General features: G+C 42.1%; 1 protein-coding gene across 1 annotated transcript in view; it reads left to right on the forward strand.

Moving 5' to 3' along the window:
- The window catches only part of XRCC4 (X-ray repair cross complementing 4), a 134,098-nt gene extending 125,905 nt beyond the window's left edge, over positions 1-8,193 (forward strand). The window contains exon 9 of the mRNA XM_059492362.1: positions 7,456-8,193. Coding sequence (XP_059348345.1) covers positions 7,456-7,552 — 97 coding nt within the window. The 3' untranslated portion in view covers positions 7,553-8,193. The remainder of the gene's footprint in view (positions 1-7,455) is intronic.
- Positions 8,194-20,682: the final 12,489 nt, after the last annotated feature.

A 20,682-nucleotide genomic window follows, 5' to 3' on the forward strand; every position in this document is an offset into this window, starting at 1 on the left:
TGGCTGCCGTGTGCAGCCACCAGATTTTGGGGTGGAAAACTCCATCCCTGCACACTCTACCCCTTCAGGGATTCAGGCAGAGGAACGCCAGGGCACAAGAAATCAAACCTGGGTTTTTTGATTTGCCCTCTGAGATCTCTGTGGTTGCCCTGAGGGGTAGGAAAAGGTTATGGATACCCTGCATTTCCAGAATCTGGCAGCCTGGAGCAGGATTATGGCACAGCTTAGCCAGATTTGGTGTTGTGTAAATGTATATGTGATATAAATAGTGCTTGATGATTTTGAGAAATGTCTCCCGGCATTTGCCAGTGGATTTGCAATGCTCTGGATTTATGAAAGGCCTTGACAAAATTCCCAAACAAACCAAGTTTTTTCCCTTTGCTCTGTGCTTTTGTAGCTGTGATGGAGAGGTTTGTGTTTTTTCCCCAGCGAGTGCAGTGGTGCTGGGGTGTTCTCAAAGTGCATGTGGTGTAGTTTATTTAAGCAGGAAGGAGTTTAAGTGGAAATGAGCCACAGAAATGTGTGCCACTTGTCTAAAACAAACATGGTCTAGGCCTTTTCCTTGTAAGTGACATCTATTATTACATTTTTAAGTAGATCTTTGTTAGTGAGCATCTGTAAGCGTGTTTGATCATATGGAAAGATCCAAGGCTGTATTTATATTGCTAAACCAGAATGTTCTCTTGACATAAGGACCTGCACCAGTGCCAGCTGAAGTTCATTGGGAATTTGCAACTCAAAGGATAGAAGTTTCCCTAAAAAAGTTTCTGCTTTGTAGGACTAAATAAATGCAGTGGATGAATATGAATGTTGAGAACTGATCTAGACCAATGACTCGAAATCAGATCAGATATTGAAAGTTATGTCATTAAGAGATAAATATGAGCATCTTCTCAATATGTAGATATATATTTGTTTGCTCTTGCTGTAGTCAGTGTGGATATATAGGATATTTGAGGGATTCCAAGTTGGCTTTCCTCCCTCTGGAGGATTCCAAGGATGTGTGAACTAAAACAAACCCCACGCAACTTGTGCAAGCATCGAACAAAATCATCCCACATTTGATGGTTTCCAGTCCCAGAGGAGGAAGAGCATCCTTCAGAGGAGCTGACGACAAAATTTAAAATCATCCTGGGTTTGAAAGTTTGGCTTTAAGTTGTGTTTCACTGAGGGAACTGCAGGCTTGCCCTGCACTGCAGAGGTGGTGATGGGTGCAGGTGCGGGTTGGCCTCAAGCCAGAGGTGGAAGCTGATGAAGGAACATTTGATTCCCTGGTTGAACATTAATTTTGTGGTTGCTGCATTGAAAATATTCTTCATTAGCTGTGAAATTGACCAAGATACTATTTTATTATTATTAATCCTAATAATATAATAATTTCTAATTTTTTATAATTATTATAATCAAATAGTATAATATTTTATTATAATAGTTATTAATTATTTTTATTTTTATTTTTATTTTTATTTTTATTGGTGCTGTTGTCATTGTCTGTCTGGTGACCTCAGTGGAGACTGGACTTGCTCGCCACACTGAGCTTAGGGGAATGCCAGGCATGGAATTGTTCCACTCAGCTGTTTCCTGAGTATTTTTCTCTACTTTCTATGAATTTGTCTTGGGGCCAGGCATGGATTGGGCTCTGATGATCTCTGACACCACTGCTCTCTGCAGATGCACACAAAAAAATCTCTGTTTCTTCACTACATTAGGGAAAAATCCCTCAACTCCAATTTCAAGTCATGAAGTTGAATGTACCCAGCAAGTTCTTCAGGACTTGGAGGGATTTACATTTTGCAGGATTATTTCGAAGTATATGGGCCTGCTTTCATATCATTTCTAGGAATACATGCCAGCAAAAACTATATCTGGAAGCTGAATACTCTTACTACTGCCAAAATATAAAACATTTTTTTTCTTTTTCCATTCTACATTGAATTAAAAAAGAAAAATGCCTCTACAATTTAGCTTATAGTGACTCTAGCATATCTCTGAGGGGGAATACCATCATAAATTTAATCACATGTAGCTCCCATTTAGCCTACACACATTTTTAATATTCTGTTTTAAAGACGTCTGTCTACATGGAGTGTTCTCAGTGCATCACTTCATGTGAGAGGTTTTCCCCCCCTCCTCCATGACAGCATTTATTTTTCTTTTTATGGTTAACTTTCCTTTTTTTCCCAGTAACCACGGGCAGACAGGATTTCCCTGAGCACCACGGGGCATTGGTGCTTCCAGGCCAAGATTTCAGCTGCACCCCTGAGCTTTAGTGGGGGCCTCAAAAATTCGAGATATCTGTGTTAGTGCTGTAATAATTCTCTGCCTATGAGCTGCTGCTGACACCTATTTTTATGACACTGGAAAAAGTGTGTATCAGGTTTTATCCTGTTATTATCTACTCATGGTATTAAGATTTTATTAAGATTCATGTCCAAATGAAGCAGAGAACCAAACCAAGCTGGGGAAGGATGAACACACTGAGAAACTCAGATGGTGAGAGCTGAGATCCCCTCTCTTGGTAAAATGCCAGCTCAGGGTTGGAAGCAATTATTTTAATTACTAAAACAATTAAGGAAATAATGCAGTGGTTCAGAGGCACAATCCTGGATTACTCAAGTTTCTTAGGAAACCTTTCCATCCACATGGCTGTGATGGTTTTTCTCTTTCCAAATCCCATGAGAGTTGCTCAAGGACAAAAGCTTGAGTGGAATCATAACCACAGCATGCCGGGCTGGCTCTGGAGGCAAAGCCATGTGCAGGGACCCTTCTCATTCCAGAAAATAAAGTGGTTTTTGGTGAGCTCTGAGCTCCCGTAAGGAGAGCGTGTCTCCTGCTCCTCGGGAGCCCTGCTCAGCTCTGGAAGGAAATATCAAGTCATGTAAACCACTTTCTTCCAGTTTTGGGGCCAGCATCTCAGCTGGTGTAAGTCAGCAGAGCTGCAGTGACATTATTAGTGCTGCAGTGATTCACACCAGCTGTGGGTCTGCTTCTTCTGCCTTAATTTATGAACTAAATGTCAGGAAATATGAAATGATCTCTTATAGTCAGCAGTTCTCCAGATGTGTTAATGGAGTTTAAGTTTACCAAAAGGCAAGACTTCAAAAAGGGATCCAGCAGAGGGATAAACTTTGGGGGAGAATGCCTTGCTTACAGGCTTCCTGGCAAGAGGGGGCTGTGCAACTCGCTGCAATTTACAGAAATTAACTCAGTTACGTTTCAGGACAGGGCAATGCAGCCTCCCTGAGAAACCCAAAATAATTTCACAGCACAGAGCAGGCTGCTGGCGTTGTGCAAGTGGGAATCACCAAGCCCTAAAAGCAGAATGGAGCTGCTGATGAGCTTGGTGTGAAGAGCCCAGTGCCTCCCCTCTGCCAGCATCACATTTATTCAGGGCTGGGTTCATTCAGAGGCAGCTTTTTGGAGATGCAATGAGGACCGTGTTGTTACAAGGACACAGAAGCTTAATAGTTGTCACAGTGCAATGTGAAAACTCAACAGTGGCTTGGCTTAAGGATGTGCTCTCGTGGATTGTGCTGAAAACTGTTATTTTAGCCAATGAGGAGGGAATGGTTGTTGACGTTGCTTAAGCCCTGTCAGGCTTCCTTGTCTAAATCAGAAAACTCTGGAACTGCTGAAACCCCACAGACAACAAATGTGGGGTCTCAGAGGACTTTTAATTCTTTTATGCCTGAATAATATATGAGCAAATGCTCCATAAAAAAAAAAAAAAAAAAAAAAAAAAAAACAAAAAACCCCCACCAACTATACCTGAAATATCCTGTGGTGGCACAAAGGCCTCCACAGCCCAATTTATTTGCTAATGAGACCTTTCAGAATTAATTTAAATGATCAGTGGGTGGCTCTACACTGTGTGGTTCACTGGGGATGGACTCACAGAGGTAAAAGGACAACACACCTTCAGTGATTGAATCTGAAATCCCTCTGCTGGGGCTTGGTGCCTGTATTTTATTTTTAAATAAGTTGATTTCTATCCACCAGAGCAGTGGGGGATGCTCTGATGTCACTGGTGAAGGGCCGAGATCTGTTCCACAGCTAATCCCAGTGACTTTTTGGTGAGGCAAATATCTGCTTAGGTGTCACTGCGTGCCAAAAGGAATACAAAAGCTGCTTGGCACAATTTATTCAGGCCTGAAGAAGAGTGTTTTGGAAGAGTTCTCAGAGAAAGCTCGTTAGGCTTTCAGAGAAAGTAATTACCATACTCCGAATATAGCAATATATTGAATTTAGAGGGGTTTGCAGAGCTGGAGTGGTGAGGAAACCCTTCTGGATCAGCATCCAACACTCAGCATGCACAGGGCTTCTGCTGATGGCCATGGAGCACCACAGGGATGGAGTGGAGCTCATTTCCCACCGCCAGGAAACACAGAATGTTCAGAGCCCTGAGCCTCCAGGGGCCTCAGCAGCTGCAAGTGGGAGCCCCACAGTGCCTGCTGTCTTAGAGAGCTCATTCCCCTTTGGAATTGGCATTTTTTTATAGAGATTTCAGCTCCCCAGAGATTCCTGGGTGGGAGTTATGGAAAAATTTGGTTCTGAAAATCGGAAAATTCATTAATTTGACCAACAGTGCTGACTGTACCACACGGAGCAGCTGAAGGCAGATGCTTGAATCAGTCTGAAAATGAAGAATTCATTGTGTGCCTCATTTCCCTGAGTCCTTACAGGGCAGCACTGGAGGGTAGAACTCTCCACCACTTCCCTCCAGCTTTTCCCATCCTGGGCAATACATTAAATTTTCACTTTTTTTGTCAGCATTGCAGGAGTGTAATAAACCTGGGCATGAACGCTGTGAAGCTGCAGCCACGTCCTGAGCCAAGCTTAGGAGATCACATCCTCTGTTCAAGGCAGGGACTGATGCTGGTCCCTGGAATTCCTCGTCACTGGGAACTCACAGCCCTGGGATTGATAAATCCCCTCTAAACACACAGGATAAAAAGTTTCTCTGCAGGATTCAGTTGTTTTTGGGGGGTTTTTTGGGTTTTTTTTGTGGATTCAGCCTATATAAGTGTAATTCCTATAGGCACCAAAAGCTGTTGGAAATGCCACTTTTTTTGTGTTTTTTGGAGACACAGGATACATCACCTTCCCAAGGCACAAGGGCAGAGCTGTCTGTACTTGAATCATGTCCTGGAGAGAGACCAGAAATAGGGAATATGATTACCATGATTCCTGCATCTGGGCTGCTCTGCCCAGCTCTCCATGTGGGAATTGGGGGTGAAATGGTCATTCTCAGGGTGTTCCAACAACTTCTGATGGTTCATTTATAAAATCTTTTTAAATATGATTTTATATAAATATAAAACTATAAATATAAATATATTCTATTTATATATGTACTTATTTTATATAGTTATATATAAAATATATTTTTTTTATATATTTGTATAAAATATTATAACAAACTATATTAATAAATAATTATATTTTATAAATATATAAGAAATATTTATGTTTTTAAAATAAAAATTTATAAACTCTTTTAATATAACTTTTTTATAAATATGAAACCATAAATATAATATATATTATATATTTATATAAAATATAAATTATTTATATAAATTCTAAATATAAAGTATAATAATGAATATAAATATATGCTGTATATAAGTATAAATGTATAAACTTTTAAATATAAATTTTTATATAAATATAAAACTATAAATATATTCTATTTATATATTTACATATAACATATAAAATATAAATTATTTATATAGTTATATAAAATGGGAAAATAAATATATTAATAAATATAAATGTAAATATATACTTTATATAAATACAATTTTATCAACTTGTAATAGAAATTATAATATAAATATAAAACTATAATTCTATTTATTTATAGGTATATGAAAAATATGTATGTATTTGTATAAGATATAAATATAAATATGCCTATAATTATAAAAAATTGTATATTTTTTTACATAAGTATAAATGTCTAAACTGTTTTTATATAGAATTTTATATAAATATTGTGATGGTTTGACACTGGCACAATGCTGGTGCCCCCACGAAAATACCCTCTCCCTGGTGTCTGCTGTGAGATGTGACCAGGAATAAGCAAAGCAGGCTCCCGCTTAGAAATAAAGAAAACTTTATTAACTAAACTACAAGGGAAAAGAAAAAAATCACACAAGGAAAATGAAAACTTCACAAATACATCTCCTCCCCACCGAATTCCCAATACAATACATTCCCCCAAATCACCAACGCTCGGTCCGGCACCACCCTTTAGAATACTCAATCCTCAAGTCATCAAGAGGAGAGGAGTCCTTCTTGCACCATGGGCTTCCCTGGAAACACGCTGAACCCTCGTGTGCTTCCACGTCACTCAGCACCGCCCGCAAAGTCCTTTGCCATCGTGACACCTTCCTTCCGTGCCCAGCGCTCTCACCACTGCGCATGGACCAGAGCTGCTTCTAGGGTTCTCTTTGAAGGATGCCTTGTCTCACTCCAAAAAAGGCACAGTCTCTCCTTCGGGACATCTGTCCCCCCAAATTTCACCCCCTGGGGCCGAGGGGTACCAACACTGAACCCTCCTGGTTCTGAGGCACTGCCTCCCCCTAAATGCAGCCTCTGTGTCACAGGAATAAAACCGGGTCAGTCTATGGCCACACAAGAAAAGTCCAGCCAAAAGGCCACTCCGTCATCTCTCCCCCACTCAAGAGCCTTCTGCACTTCCCTAGTGGCCCATCCCCTCCTATCTCATCTCTTCTCTCTCTTCTCATTCAGCTCCAGGAGGATCAGCATTTGCAAGGTTTCTGTCATGCAAGAAAAGGGTTAAATATCTCAGTCTCTGCCTGTCCGGAGCTCTGGAGCTCCCTCGCTGCCCTGCCGGGCACCTTCTCACCGCTCTGCCCCCTTTTCCTCCTGGGCCGGCCGCTATCAAATCCAGACACCGGCTCTCCCTCTCTCTCTCCCCTTGGGGGGGTGGCTGCCCGATGTCTCTTGGGGCTCCTCCACCCTTCCGTCCTCAAGGGCCTCCTCACCTCCCATCTCTGCCCAGGCCCAGGCCTGCCGCGGGGCTGCCCTGCCCTGCCCAGCCGCAGCTGGACGGGGAGGGAGATCCGACCTCTTTGCCTGGAAGTCCCGAGAGAGCCTCCCGGGGCAGCAGCTCTGCTTTTAACCCCTGGGTGTTCTCGGAGGCGTATCCAAACCTCAGTGGCTAAACCAGGCGCCAATATTAAAATCTGAGCACCCATTGGTTTGACCACAACCTCCCAGAAAACCTGTTTCCTGTCCATGTCAAACCACCACAAATATATAAATTATAAATTTATAAATTTATGCGATTTACAAACTGAATGTCCTCTGCCTGCTTTGCCACTGCCGCCCCAGCGAGTGATTAGGTCTGGAATAACCCCAAAATGAATTGGAATTACTGATATTTGTTTCTAACCTTGTGTGACATCGCTCTGTTTGTTCCAGGGCCGGCCCGGCCTCCTCGGGGTATTGCTGCCCGGAGTGGGATCTCGGAGCCCTGGAGAACTCGTGTAGGCCAGAGGAGCTCTTCGAGGACATGTAGCCACTGTGGGCCGGGCACAGGGACACTGCTGCTCCCTCCAGGGATGAGTTATCAACTAAAAGGGTTTTTGTTACAGAAAAAAGCGGCAACCTTTGCTCTGAGGCTCTGAACCCTCCAAGAAGCACCACGCTTCTTGCAGACCTTGGCCTGCTGCACCTCATTTGTGGCTGTCCAAAATTGAGTTCAGCCCCTGTGTGGAGCTTTTCTCACCCGCATGGGGGAATTGAGGGCACTGTGGATGTGTTTTTTCAACCTCACAGCCTCTGGTTGTGCTCAGGATCAACCATTTCCCAAGCACCAGGCCTGGGGTGATGCTAGACATGCGCTGAGCTCAGCCTTTCCCCAGGCTTGGATGGATAACTCAGCTTTATTTGCCAGGCTTGGATGGATAAATCAGCTTTATTCGAGGTGCAGGTGTGACTTTAGATTGGTTCTGAGTCAAAGCAAAAGGTCCTTTTACTTGTGGCACTCCAGCTTTTGGGAGTAAAGTGCTACTAAGGTTGATATTGACTCTATTTTAGCTTTCTGTAGAAACCCACAGCATTTAAAATTGTGATTTTTGATACTTCAGCTTTTTCCTTATGGCAATTTCTTTAAAAAAAACCAAGAAAATTAAAATGCATTTGAAAAAATAAATCAAATTTGTCTTTGTTTGTTAGACATAATGAATAAAGGTAATAGTTACCAAAGTGTTTTAATGCCTGAGCTTGTCTTGTCCCAAACTGATGCATTAATTTAGATTTAAATCTTCACCAAAAAGACAAAGTTAACATGCATTTACCTTTCAGTGGCCAAAATTAAGAGCTCGAGGTGGACCTCAGGATTCTGCTTTACATTTTTAGGACCTGAATCCATCCTTGCTTGAGACTGAAGGATCCAATTCTTTCTGCAGAAGGAATCCCACTGAAGTGAGTCCTTGAAATCATCTGTGGGTTGCAAAGTTCTTTGGTAAAATACTTGATATTTTTGAAGTGGCTCTGATTCTGCCAGAATTCCATCCTATACCCAATTAAAAGCATCCCTGTCAGTACTTACAGCCTTCACACAAGAACATGGGGATCTGGGAATATTATATTTAACCATTCCTCTCTGAAAATAAAACACAGTTACAGCGTTTTAAATTCACAAAGGGCTTTGGGACAGTGCTATAAATCACACAGCAAAAATAAGAATGGCCAAAATATTTTGCTTGCTAAAAAGGCTTTGTGCCTGGGAAGTGGCAGGGCCACAAAAGGGCCATTCATGCACCCATTCATAGGCACAGCCTGATTTAAAATCTTCCAGTGCTGATCTGACAATGCTTTCAGCAGAAGCTTGTATATGGTTTCAGTTTTAGAGTGAAAATGTTCCATGACTCAACCCAGAGCGCCAGAGCTTGGCTTGATGGTGCCTGCAGCAGAGAATGGAGCTGGACATCCCACAGAACTGCCCCCTTCCAGGAAACTGTTGGGTTTCTAATAGTAAAATGTTGTTGTTGAAAAAAGGAAATGTTACACACTGTTGGCACGTGTAATAAAGTCCATGAGGGCATTTACTTTTTTTTTTTTTTTTTTTTTTTTTTTTTTTTTTTTTTTTTGTTGTTGTTGTTGTTCTTGGAGGGCTTTTTGGGGGGTTTTTTGTTCGGTTGGTTTTGAGGTGCTTTTTGTATGTGTGGTTTTGAGGTTTATTTTTTTTGTTGTTGTTTCTTGTGGGTTTTTGTTTTGGTGGTTTTTTTTTGGTTTTGTCTTGGTTTGAGTTTCTTTGGGGGTTTTGGGTTTTTTGTTTTTGGGGTGTTTTTGTATGTGTGGTTTTGGGGTGTTTTTGTTTTTTGGGGTTTTTATGTTGGGGTTTTTAGTGGCATTTTGTTTTTCATTTTTTGGCTTATTTTGTTGGTTTGTTTTTGGGGTTTTTTTGTGTAGGGTTTTCTTGGATGCATTTTTTGTTGATTTTTAAATTTTTTGTCTTTTTTGGGTTTTATTATTTTTTTTGGTTTTTTGGGTTTTTTGTTTGGTTTTTGTTCAGTGTTGTTGGTTTTGTTGTTGTTTTTTGGGATTTTTTTTGTTTGCTTGTGGGTTTTGGGGGTTTTTTTGGTTTTTTGTTTTGGTTTGGGTTTTTTTGTTTTTGTTTGGTTTGGTTTTGGGGTTTTTGTTTGTTGTTTTGTTTTGTTTGTTTGTTTGTTTTGTTTTGTTTTGCACACTCAGACACCTCCTCTCCCCTCCTGGCAGTGTCCCCAGCCTGGGGAAATCATTTCTCAAGATTTATTTGAGAAACTACTGGTTTTTTGGGTTGTTTTTATAAGTTTCCATTTTCCTCTCGACTTTGACTGGGAAAAATCCACCAATCTCCAAATCAGTTCAGATCAGCATGGGTCTTTCATTGTGTGAGAACAGAGGTAATTTTTTCCTGCAAAGACTGGAGGAAATCAGTGAAAATCCCTCAGGAATTTGTCTGTGAGAGAAGTGGGGATCTCTGCTTTGTGCTCCAATTAATTCCTCCCTGTGCACGGAGATGTGGCCCGACCCACCCAGACAGGTGAAACCTATTTCAAATATTTCAAATCAACTCCTGCTCTTTGGGAAGGGAGCCCTGTGGAAATGCCTCAGAAAAGGATTTTTTAAAGCTTACTAAATTAACACTTCATGTTGCTTGGTTGTCTCTGAGAAAAGCCAAGGTTTTTGCCATCCCTGCACAAGCAGTTCTGGATTTAATCCTGACTCCACTCACCCTCCTCTTTGGCAGATTTTACCAAACTTCTGCTTGTTTTGGTTTGTGGACAGGTTCTATAACTCGGTGTTTATAAGACAAATTTTTCCAGGTGTGCCAGTGAGATGTCAGATCACTCAATTTCTTCTCCCCTACACTAAATCACAGGAGACAAAATAGAGAAAAATGCCCAGAAATGGGTTTTTAAAGGCAGGAACTTAACCAAAGTTAGGAATGACAGATCAAATTCCAAAGATTCTTCTTTATTTATCCTTGATATTGATCTACAAATCAATACAAATTAATTTCCAAAGTAATTTTTTTTCCCACCAGCTTAAACTGTATTTTGGGAGAAGACAAAACATGGAGTTGTCTTGCAGAAGGAAAAAACATGTTTTCTTTAAAGGTTTGGACTCATCTAGAGTTTTATACGTGAAATGTAACTGCTTGAACAGAATGTGTATTTTCATGGAAAACAAATTATTATTTGAGGTCTGAGTTCATCCAGCAAATTTTGAAAAGCACACCTCAAAAATATTTATTTTCAAGAGCGAAAAAAGAAAGTTCTGGACCAAAAAAAAATCACCCAAAATACCCCATCAGTTCTTGAGAAAGTGCTGCATAAAGTGTTGCCTTTGGCATGATAATGCTAATTTGATTTTGAGAAAATGTTTTGACTATCTGTATCACTATTTTAACTCCCTTCTCACCATTTTTCCTCAGAGCAGACACTCGTGTGTGTGACTGTGTGTGCATCAGAATCTCCCCCTCTTTGTGCCTGTGATGTATAAATGATATTTATGTGTGGATAAATGTGATTCTCAGCAAATGCTTAGTGTAGTATCAGTGTTTAGAGCTGGCTCTGACAGCTCCTGCAGTTTGATCCACCAGCCTGGAGGTGCTCGAGGAAAGGAAAAGTCTTCACGCGTGGGGATCCAGCTGCTGATGAATGCTTAAGGCAAAGCTTTTTTTGTTTTCTTCCTGTTTTTGTGTGAAAAATAAAAGATGAGAGCGATGAAGTCAAAATGGAAGGAAAACAAGGTGTTTGTTTAGAGTGAAAGCATGTCCAGGGTGCTTAAAGAGACAGGAGGTGACACTCCTGAACTTCTCCTGAGCAATCCTGACTGAGAGAAATGCCCAGGATTTGGTGACCCCGCTGAGAGAGGACGAGCCACCGATCCTCTCAGCCAGGGCTGCCCCACTGTGCTACTGAATATTCTCCTGCTCGAATCTTGTTCTCATTCCCTTCACAAAGTCTGCCTGCTCATCAAATAAATCTTACTCCCAAAGTTCCTTTGGGTGAGCTCTCGTCCTCCAGCTCATCTTTTTGTTTTTCCTTGTAATGTTGGTCAAATCTGAATTTTCATCCTTTGCTGACCATTAAATGATTTCACTGCTGTTATAATTATGCTCCGGAATCAATTCAGTTCATACATGTCCTCAGGATTAATCTGCTACTGTTAGGAAAATGAAACCATATTTTTATTTTTATTTTTATTTTTATTTTTATTTTTATTTTTATTTTTATTTTTATTTTATCTTGTATTTTTATTTTTATTTTTATTTTTATCTTGTATTTTCATTTTTAATGTTAGTGTTATTGTTATTGTTGTTGTTTTATTGTTATTTTTACTTTGATTTTTATTTTATTTTATTTTTATTTTTATTATTTTTATTGTTGTTGTTATTGTTATTTTTACTTTGATTTTTATTTTTATTCTTTTTTATTTTTACTTTTTTTTTTTTTTTTTTTTTTTTTTTTTTTTTTTTTAAGAAGGAAAACACTGAGCTGGAGGAAGATACTGTCTGGAGATCCTTAGGGATCAGTCCTGGGGTCAGTCTCATTGGGCATTTTCACCAGTGGCATTGAAATAAAAAGTAAGAATTGCAGTGAAACCTCTGGAAGATGTGGATCTTGGAAGCCTGGCACTGGGTGGTATTGAATTTCATGCTGTCCCACTGGGCAGATGTGACAACAGCAACCAGAAATTACCTTTTTTTTTTTTTTTTTTTTTCCCTTTTTTTCTATTTTTCCCCCCCTGAATTCTAATATCATCCAGGCTGATGTTTGTGCAAGCCCTGGATTAGAAGGATGACCATTCCACTGTAAGGCTTGTTCTTGGGAAGGAAACAAAGCTCAGTTTTGGTTTTTGGTTTTTTTTAATGGCTCTGTTTTCCTGATGCAGAAATATTTAACCAAGGAAAATCCTCCCAGAGTCACTGGACAGGTGATTTTGGAAAGGGACTATGAGAATAATCTCTGTAAATGTTTTCTTGTGAGCCTCAGCTTTTTGGGAGTCCAACCACTGGCTCCTTACCCTGCCTGGGTAGGAAACAAACATGAAACCACTTGAATACTTTCAGTATTAAATGAAAAATGATTAAAAATGCTGTCCTCGTTATCTTCCTCTCACACACAGAGCTGCTGTTCATGGGAGAGAGTCTGAAGGGAATATTTGATGGTAAAATTCATGTCCAGAGGTAGACATCCACCCTGTGAGGGGCATGAAGCCAGGAAGTGTTTAAATACCTGCTTTTATGCAGCTATTACTGTAGAATTCATTTAATAATCATCAGTTCAGCATGTAGCACCCATGTTGCTCTGAGTAAATGATGTAATACCATATTGTCCTCCTTTTCCTGCTTAATTAACCATGACTTCAAAGCCCTGCATCTCATTCCTAGTGCATGGTTCTGATTCCTGTTGGTTCAGAGGCCAGGCTTGAGCTCTGTGTTTAATCAGTTTAATCACCTACCTCAACATCCTCCTGCAGCCCTTTCTTTCTGAGATGTTGCCAGGTCTTCTTGGGCTCCCAAGGTAGCGGACAGATGATGTTAAAACTCAATTTTAACCAAAAGCCAGAGCTCTAGGCAGAAAAGGCTGGAGAAAAGTCTGTCCTCCAGACTCACATCCGCGTAAAGACAGAGAAAGGCAAAAAAATATATTTACAGGACTATTCACAAGCCTGCTCAGCTCAAGTTTATAAAGACACTGGGAGAGCTTTTTATGCAGCAAAGAAACGAGGACATGGGGAAGCACAGCAGTTCTTACATTAAATAGTGCTTGAGAATTTATCAAAATGTGCAATATTGTGCTCAAGGTTTTTCATTCCTGCTGTATTGGGAAGGCAGGTATTGACAATACTCTGACAGCATTTCCTCACAGTGACCATATAGTTATTTCCCTTTCTGGGGAGGGGAGAAAATCATCTTTACCCTTCCTGGTACCTGGCAGGCCCTGATCAGGCAGAAACCATCACCTGATATCCTGTGAGGATGAATGAATAAATTATTTACATTAATTATCCATCAATTATTCACATGAGAGCAGAGAAAGCTCAGCAGCACCAGTCTGGCTCAGACCAGGCCATTCCCAGCTCCTCTGCCCAGGAAATTGCAGTGGGATGATTCTGAACCCAGGAGAAAAATTCTGGGTAAAATTCTGGTGATAAAAGCTAAAACCCACCTTGGTGTGGATCCTTTCTGCCCCTGAGCTGAAGGCATCCCTGCACTCTGGTTTTTTTCAGCCTGTCTTAGCTCAGCTTTGATTCAGCTGGTGATGTTCCAGCCTTGCCTGGCTAACCACACTCATTCCAATTTATTTTATTTCACGGGCTGTGGGGGGAGAGCAGCCCAGGGTCTGGTCCTGAGCAGCTCCTCGTGCTGGAGGAGACAAAACCCCGAGTGCTGCTCGCTGTGTCTGCCTTGTTTCAGCCCCATGACTCCATCCTTCCCTGCTCAGAGCCAAAACCCAGAGAGATGGGAAATGAAATCAGCTCTCTATGAGCTGCACTAATAAATATCCATAAAAAACAAGCGCGTCCTCCCCAGAACAAAGGAGCAATTGAGACGTTTTAACCCAAAACTCCGCAATAAATTAATCAGAGCTGATTCGGGGCGAGAATTTTTTTTTTTTTTTTTTTTTTTTTTTTTTTGCTGCAGAGGCATGGAGGAAGTGAAATAATTTCTGCCTAGCACTTGGCCTCTTGCAGCTTGTCCTGCAAGCCTTGGAAAGATGGGGCAGGGCTCCTCGTGACAGCTCCCAGGAATGCTGTGTCTCCCACTTTGCCTTCAGCTGAGCTCCAGGGCCAAACGGGACGATGATTTATTTACTGCAACTGCTCCATAGCGAGCTGCTGTGAGCCCAGAATGAGCTGCTGTTTTGCAATGCTGGTTTTTTTTTTTTTTTCTCCTTCTTAAACCTTGATTTTGCTGCTTTCAGTTGTGCAGGAACAAGCTGGCAGTCTTCTCCAAGTGGGGCTGCTGCACCACTGCCACCAGCCTCAATGGGTGGCTCAGCTGCCCTCAGGGCAGGTTTTTTCATCTTTCAGGAGGTGCGTTTGCCGAGTGAAGCCTAACCAGGGGTGTGCGTGGACCTGTGTTCCTCCTGAGCAGCACCATGGCCTCACCATGGAACCTTCAGGCTCGCTCAGGACTGCTGAGGAGGGAAACTTCTCAAGTCAAACATGCCAAAATAGAGAGCCCAAAGCAAAGTTTTGTGCACAAAAACCACTGGGCAAGGTCTGAAAACAATGAGATGTTTGAAAACGGCCCCGTCTGATTTTATCACTCCAGTTCAAGAGCCTAAAATGAGAAATTTAACTTAAGCAGCACAAGAGGATGCACAACCCCCTGTCCAAAAAAAAAACCAAAAAAACCCCCACCATCAACAACAATTAAAAAAAAAACCCCAAAAAAAACCCAAAAAACCAAAAACAACAAAACAACAACAAAAACAAACAAACAAACAAAAACAAAAAAAGAAAATAAAAGAAAAAAAAACAACAACCCCCCAAAAAACAAAACCACCCCAAAAATATAAAGATGCAGTCTCTGGTTTCACAAAAAATATACATAGGTTCCACACCGCAACAGGTTCTTCATATCTTTTCCCTTTCTCCTCTGTGCAAAAGTGATCTGGAGGGAAATTTTAAAAAAACCAGGCTGGGCACATTCTGGCCAGCTTTTTACTGTTTTTCAGTGATTTCTGTTTCCCAGCTCAGGGGAAAATTCTCAAATGGATGCTCACACCTCACAGGCCTGGCCCAGCCCCTTTGTTCCCCCGTTGCCTGTGACTGTGGCACCCTCACCCTGCCCCTCACCAGCACTGAGCTGCCAAATAAGCTCCTCCACACCCAGCCCTGAAATTACAATTTGAATAGCAAACTGACACGAAACGAAATCCCTCTGAGGCCCTCAAAAAATGTCTCTATAAATTCTACTGACAGGGGTGGTTTTTTTTCTTTATTTGCCTGGCTAGATTTTTGCTGTAGCCCCTCTTGTTATAAATTGCTTTCCATTGTGGAGAGAGTTTTGCTGGGGAGGGGGATGAGTGAATCAGGTCCTCACCACACTGCAGGCAGCCCCAACCCCTGTGCAAGGGAAGCAAAGTTTGGAGCTGTGTGCTCTCTTAAGTAAAAAATGGCACTTTTAAAGTGCATAAAACTGGTCACAGTGGCAGGTTAGGGTGGCTGGGTGATGACCAGGTAGCAGTGAACTGGTTCACATATATAAAGACACTGGGAGAGCTTTTGTGCAGCAAAGAAATGAGCACACAGAGAAGCACAGGAGTTTTTGTGATAAATAATCGTTAAAAATATATCAAAATGTGCAATACTGCTCTCAAGATCTTGTTTTCTTGCTGTCTTAGGAAGGAGGGGCTCTGGGGACAGGAGGGCTCTGATGTTCAGGGTGATGTGTGAAAAGGGATCTCACTTGGCTGTGCTCTGGAGGATTGGGGTAATCCTTGCAAAGCAGGAGGTTGATGTTTTTATTTATGGGTTGATGTTTCTGTTTACCAGCCCTTGAAATGGACACAGCTCAGGAGATCCTCCCTCCTGTTTCTGATGGCTGAAAACTTGGAGCTTTCTGAATTCAAGGGTGCCAGCCCTGCAGTAAACACCTCATTTGAGCTGAGACCTTGGAAAAGGCTTCAGGAATTGAGTGATGATAGCACAGAAACAGTATGTGTGTGGTTTGGGTAGCGTTGTGTGATCTCACAGGGTGAAAAAACATTGATTTGGGGTTTTAGTATATGGGAGTCAAGATGGAGAATTTTGGGTGTGGATTGGGTTTCTTTTTTGCACCTTCTTCTTCCTCCTTCACAAATCTGGGTGTTTTTCTCTAGTTGGGTGAAAGATGTCCACATTGCAGGTTTAGGGTGATCATAATTGGGTTAGAAGCATAAATAATTGAGATGTCAACTGTTTATTGGGTAACTGGGACTTAAACAGCCTTGAACAGACCCCATTTTACCTCATTTTCTCAACTTGTTAGGAAGACCTCACATCTTGTGGGTTTATAATAGATCAGTATAATAAACTTCAGAGTGAGACTGCAAAACCAACATTTCCTGAGTATTATTCACCCTGACCTTGGAGCAGGGAAGAGCCTGACATTCCAACACCCCCCTCCTGACCTCACTGCTGAGGGATGCTCTGCCTTGCCCAGGTGTGAGCTCACCTCTCAATGCATTTAATGTAATATGAGTTGTGTCCCAGCCAGAGCCAGAAAGCTGATATTTAAATATTCTGATATTTAAATGTGACATTTTCAGGAGACCATATCATCCTTTTTACAATAATATGTGTGTATATTTCCCACTGCAGCAGCAGAAAAGCCTTTGCTGTACAAGTGAACACCTGGGCAGCTGCTGCATGGGCAGGTTTCAGCCCAAAAAAGGTGATTATAGGCACAGGTGCAGGTTCTGAGAGCATCCTTAGGCTTCTTGTTGCTGGTCAGCAGAAGGAAAATTTGGTTTTTATTCCAAGAGCTGCAACCTTACAGCTGGACAAGGTCTCACTTGTGCTACAGCCTCTTGTCTAACAGTGTGTCTTGTAAAACATCTTGGTCTCCACTTACCTGTTTACACATTTGCACCACATTGTCTGGCGCAAAAAACATTTCTTGTGTTTCAGCCTGAGAGAAACATTGCACTGCTTGTGTTTGGTTTGTGTGGACAAGTGCTTTTGTGTGGCATTCACATCCTCTGGAAAAATCCCTTCAACCAGGGTTTTCCTCCTGGGAAGCTGAGAAGCCTCAGAGAAAAGGAAAACAATTCTTATCTCATTTGCTTCTCCTGTGTTGTGCTCATGTGGAACGTGTTTGGCGATTGTTTACCCATGGGTGATTGTTCCATTGGATTCTGCTGTGAGTTGTTTTCACTCTTTGGCCAGTCAGGGCCAAGCTGTGTCGGGACTCTGGAGAGAGTCAGGGGTTTCCATTGTTATCTTTTTAGCATTCTGTAAGTATCCTTTCTGTATTCTTTAGTATAGTATATTATTCTTTAATATAATATAGTATCATAAAATAATAAATTAGCCTTCTGAGAACATGGAGTCAGATTCTTCATTCCTGCCTTCATTGGGGCACCCTGCAAATACAATATTTTTGGACTGCAGCACAGTGTTCTTGAGATTTTGTTATTATGGCTGTTGATTTAATCACAGATGGGTAATAACAAGGCTGGTCCCAGGGAATCAGCCCCAGTAGCTGCCTGCTCCCTCTCAGAATCAGAGAATCACAGAGGCTGATTCCACCTTGTCCCCAGCCCAGAGCTCCGAGTGCCATCTCCAGGTGCCACCTGCAGGGCTGGGCACTCCAAGCCCCCCGGGCAGTGCCAAGGCAGCTCCCGAGCCCCCTTTCCATGGGGAAATTCCTGCTGTGCCCACCCTGAGCCGCCCTGGCCCAGCCTGAGGCCGTTCCCTCTGCTCCTGTCCCCGCTCCCCCCGGCTGTGCCCTCCTGGCAGGAGCTGTGCAGAGCCACAAGGGCCCCCTGAGCCTCCTTTGCTCCAGGCTGAGCCCCTGCCCGGCTCCCTCAGCCCCTCCTGGGGCTCCGTTCCCTTCCCAGCCCCATTCCTGGCACTCCCCGTGCCCTCCCCGTTGTCCCATCAGTGGGGAAGGTGTTTGCTGAGCAGCTGCTTTCTGACTCCACTGACATTCCAGAGCCAGCAGCTCAGGGAGGGGGAGGATTGGTCACGGTGCCTTGCTCTCCCCTTCGTATCTCACACGAGTTCATTAAAATTATGAACGTGTTGTGAAATGAAAATAAATATAATTCCGGCTTATCCGGTGTGAAACTAGCTTAGTCATGCCGAGATAGGGTCTGTCTGCATGTGTTAATTACACCCTGACAGGCCTCAGCTTGAGACTCCTGAGACATCACAGGGTTTCCTGAGATCCCCTGATAGAAACCTTTTTCTCCAGAGTGCAGGAGCAAAGGGGCAGGAGGATTTTTGTTTGTTCTTCAGCAGAAACAGAATTGTTGTTGGGTCTGTCAGCTGCTGGGTGAGTTACACCTGACCACTGGTTTCTGTGCCAGACAAGTCACAGAACCTTGTGCAACCCTCAGTCCTAACTCTGAGGGGAGTTTTCTTTGCAGAAACTCTGTGAAATAATATTATAATTTAATGCTTTTCTGCTGTTTTGATTTTTAAAAAGCTGTAGAGAGTCCAACAAGTGTTAAACCTTCTGTAAGAGACACATATGGGAGAGGATCTGCAAAGCACAAGCCAATGCTGGATACCTAAAGCCCAGAGAGAGAACAGATGTTTTACCACCTGCCCACTCTTTCCTACCAGAAAATAATTCAGATTTGGATGCTCCACATTGGATGAATTTTTATTCCTTATTTTTCCCTTTTTTTTTTTTTTTTTGTTTTGTTTTGTTTTGTTATTGTTTTTTTTTTGTTTTAACTGACTTACCATCTCCTTATACTTAAAGTGTAAGCAGAGGGGGTGAAAAAAAAGACACAGGAAAATGTTAAAATAAAGTTTGGATCTCCTGGGGTTAAGAATGTATGGTTAGTGCAGGGTTGTTATGAAAAGAACATAGTTACAGTGAGAGAGCATATGGCGAAATAAAAGAAGGAATCCAGCCTTTTGGAGATGCTGTTCTCATGGAGTGGGAAAGGCATGGAAATGCTGCAAGCTGCTTCTTTTCCTCACAGAATATTAGGGTTCTGCTTCAGTTGTGGTTTTTGGTGGGGTGCAGATTTCAGTGAGAGTTTTTAGGGAAGCCTGAGGGATGTGGAAGCAGGGAAACACAAAATCTCTGATCGGGATTTTGCTAAAGGGGTAAGGAGCAATTTAGGCTGGGGTGAAATCACACACAAGTGTGCCTGCTCTGGGGGGCAGGAGGTGATGGAGATGGTTCCAGGGGGATTCCTCTCTGTGTGCTGGTGGAGCAGAGCTCAGGGGAGTGTCAGGAAAGCCAGACACAGAGAGACTGAATGAAGGGACCTGTTAAGTTTACCGGGGCACAATCTCTGTGTGTTGATCCAGGCGAACGAGCAAAATTAAATTTAAATTTCCGCAGAGCCACAGAATGATCCAGATGGGAAGGGACCTTAAAGGTCACCTGCTCCAGTCCCTTGGGGTGGTCAGGGACACCTTCCTGCCCGGCCCAGGACAGCCCAGCCCTGCCTCCCAGGGCACAGAGCTGCAGAATTCTCCCACTCCCAAACCACCAGAAGAGAGTTTACTTTACTGACAGAGATGAGCAGAGGGAGGCAGCTGTTGGGAGAATTCCATAGACCTTGTAGCTTTCCCTAAAAATGCTGGCAGGATAAGTAGGACATTTAGATTCTGCGAAAATCCTCTAATATTAATTAATTCTGGGGGGTTGGTGCGAGGGCGGTGTGTGGGATGGGGAAAGGGTCCCTGGATTTCCAGGGTGAGCCACCACACTCTCCAGTATTATTATGTGGACAACTCTGTTTTCCCAAACGAGCCCAGAGCAGATGCCCTGCCTGCTGCTGACTGTTCAAGGACTTCCTAAAGACAAATTCTAACTCTGGCATCAGAAAACAAGCCCAGACCACACAGAGTAGGAAGATCCCATTTCAATGCCTTCAATAATTTAAAGTCTTACTGGCACAGCAGTAGTCTGGAAATACTGAGAAATGCATGTAAGAAAACCAAACACGGAACTAATCCTTATTTTATTGATTTTTTGGGGAGGGATTGGTGTTTTTTTAGCTTGATTTAGATCAGTTTTGATATATACTTAAGACAATTGTATGGGAGGGTGTGTAAGTGGTTGCCCTTTTAGTCAATTCTGGTTTTCACTTGTAGAGACCACAAATTAATTTAGTGATGCCTGCAGTTAATATGTGGAAATTCAACTGATAAAATAGAGCTGATCTGTGCCTTTACAGCTAATAAAAGTAGTGGTTTTTTAAAATTTTGATCCTCCCAAAACACCTTCTCAGCAACAAGTACCTGAATTCAAACAAACTTCTTTTTTGGGTTATTAGGCTGATAAATGGCAGATATCTTGGGCATTGGAGAAGATGCTGCCCTACAACCACAAAGGGAAATTGTTTTTATTTCTCCTTCCAGCTGCTGGGTTCATTATTAATGGGAAATAACCCCTTTCTGAGCTGTGTTTACTACAGCTGCCCACAGGGCATGATTTAGTTGGTTAGAACTGGCTACAAACTTTTTCTA

The sequence above is a fragment of the Ammospiza nelsoni genome, chromosome Z (assembly GCF_027579445.1).
Source record: "Ammospiza nelsoni isolate bAmmNel1 chromosome Z, bAmmNel1.pri, whole genome shotgun sequence".
In the NCBI taxonomy this organism is placed as follows: domain Eukaryota; kingdom Metazoa; phylum Chordata; class Aves; order Passeriformes; family Passerellidae; genus Ammospiza; species Ammospiza nelsoni.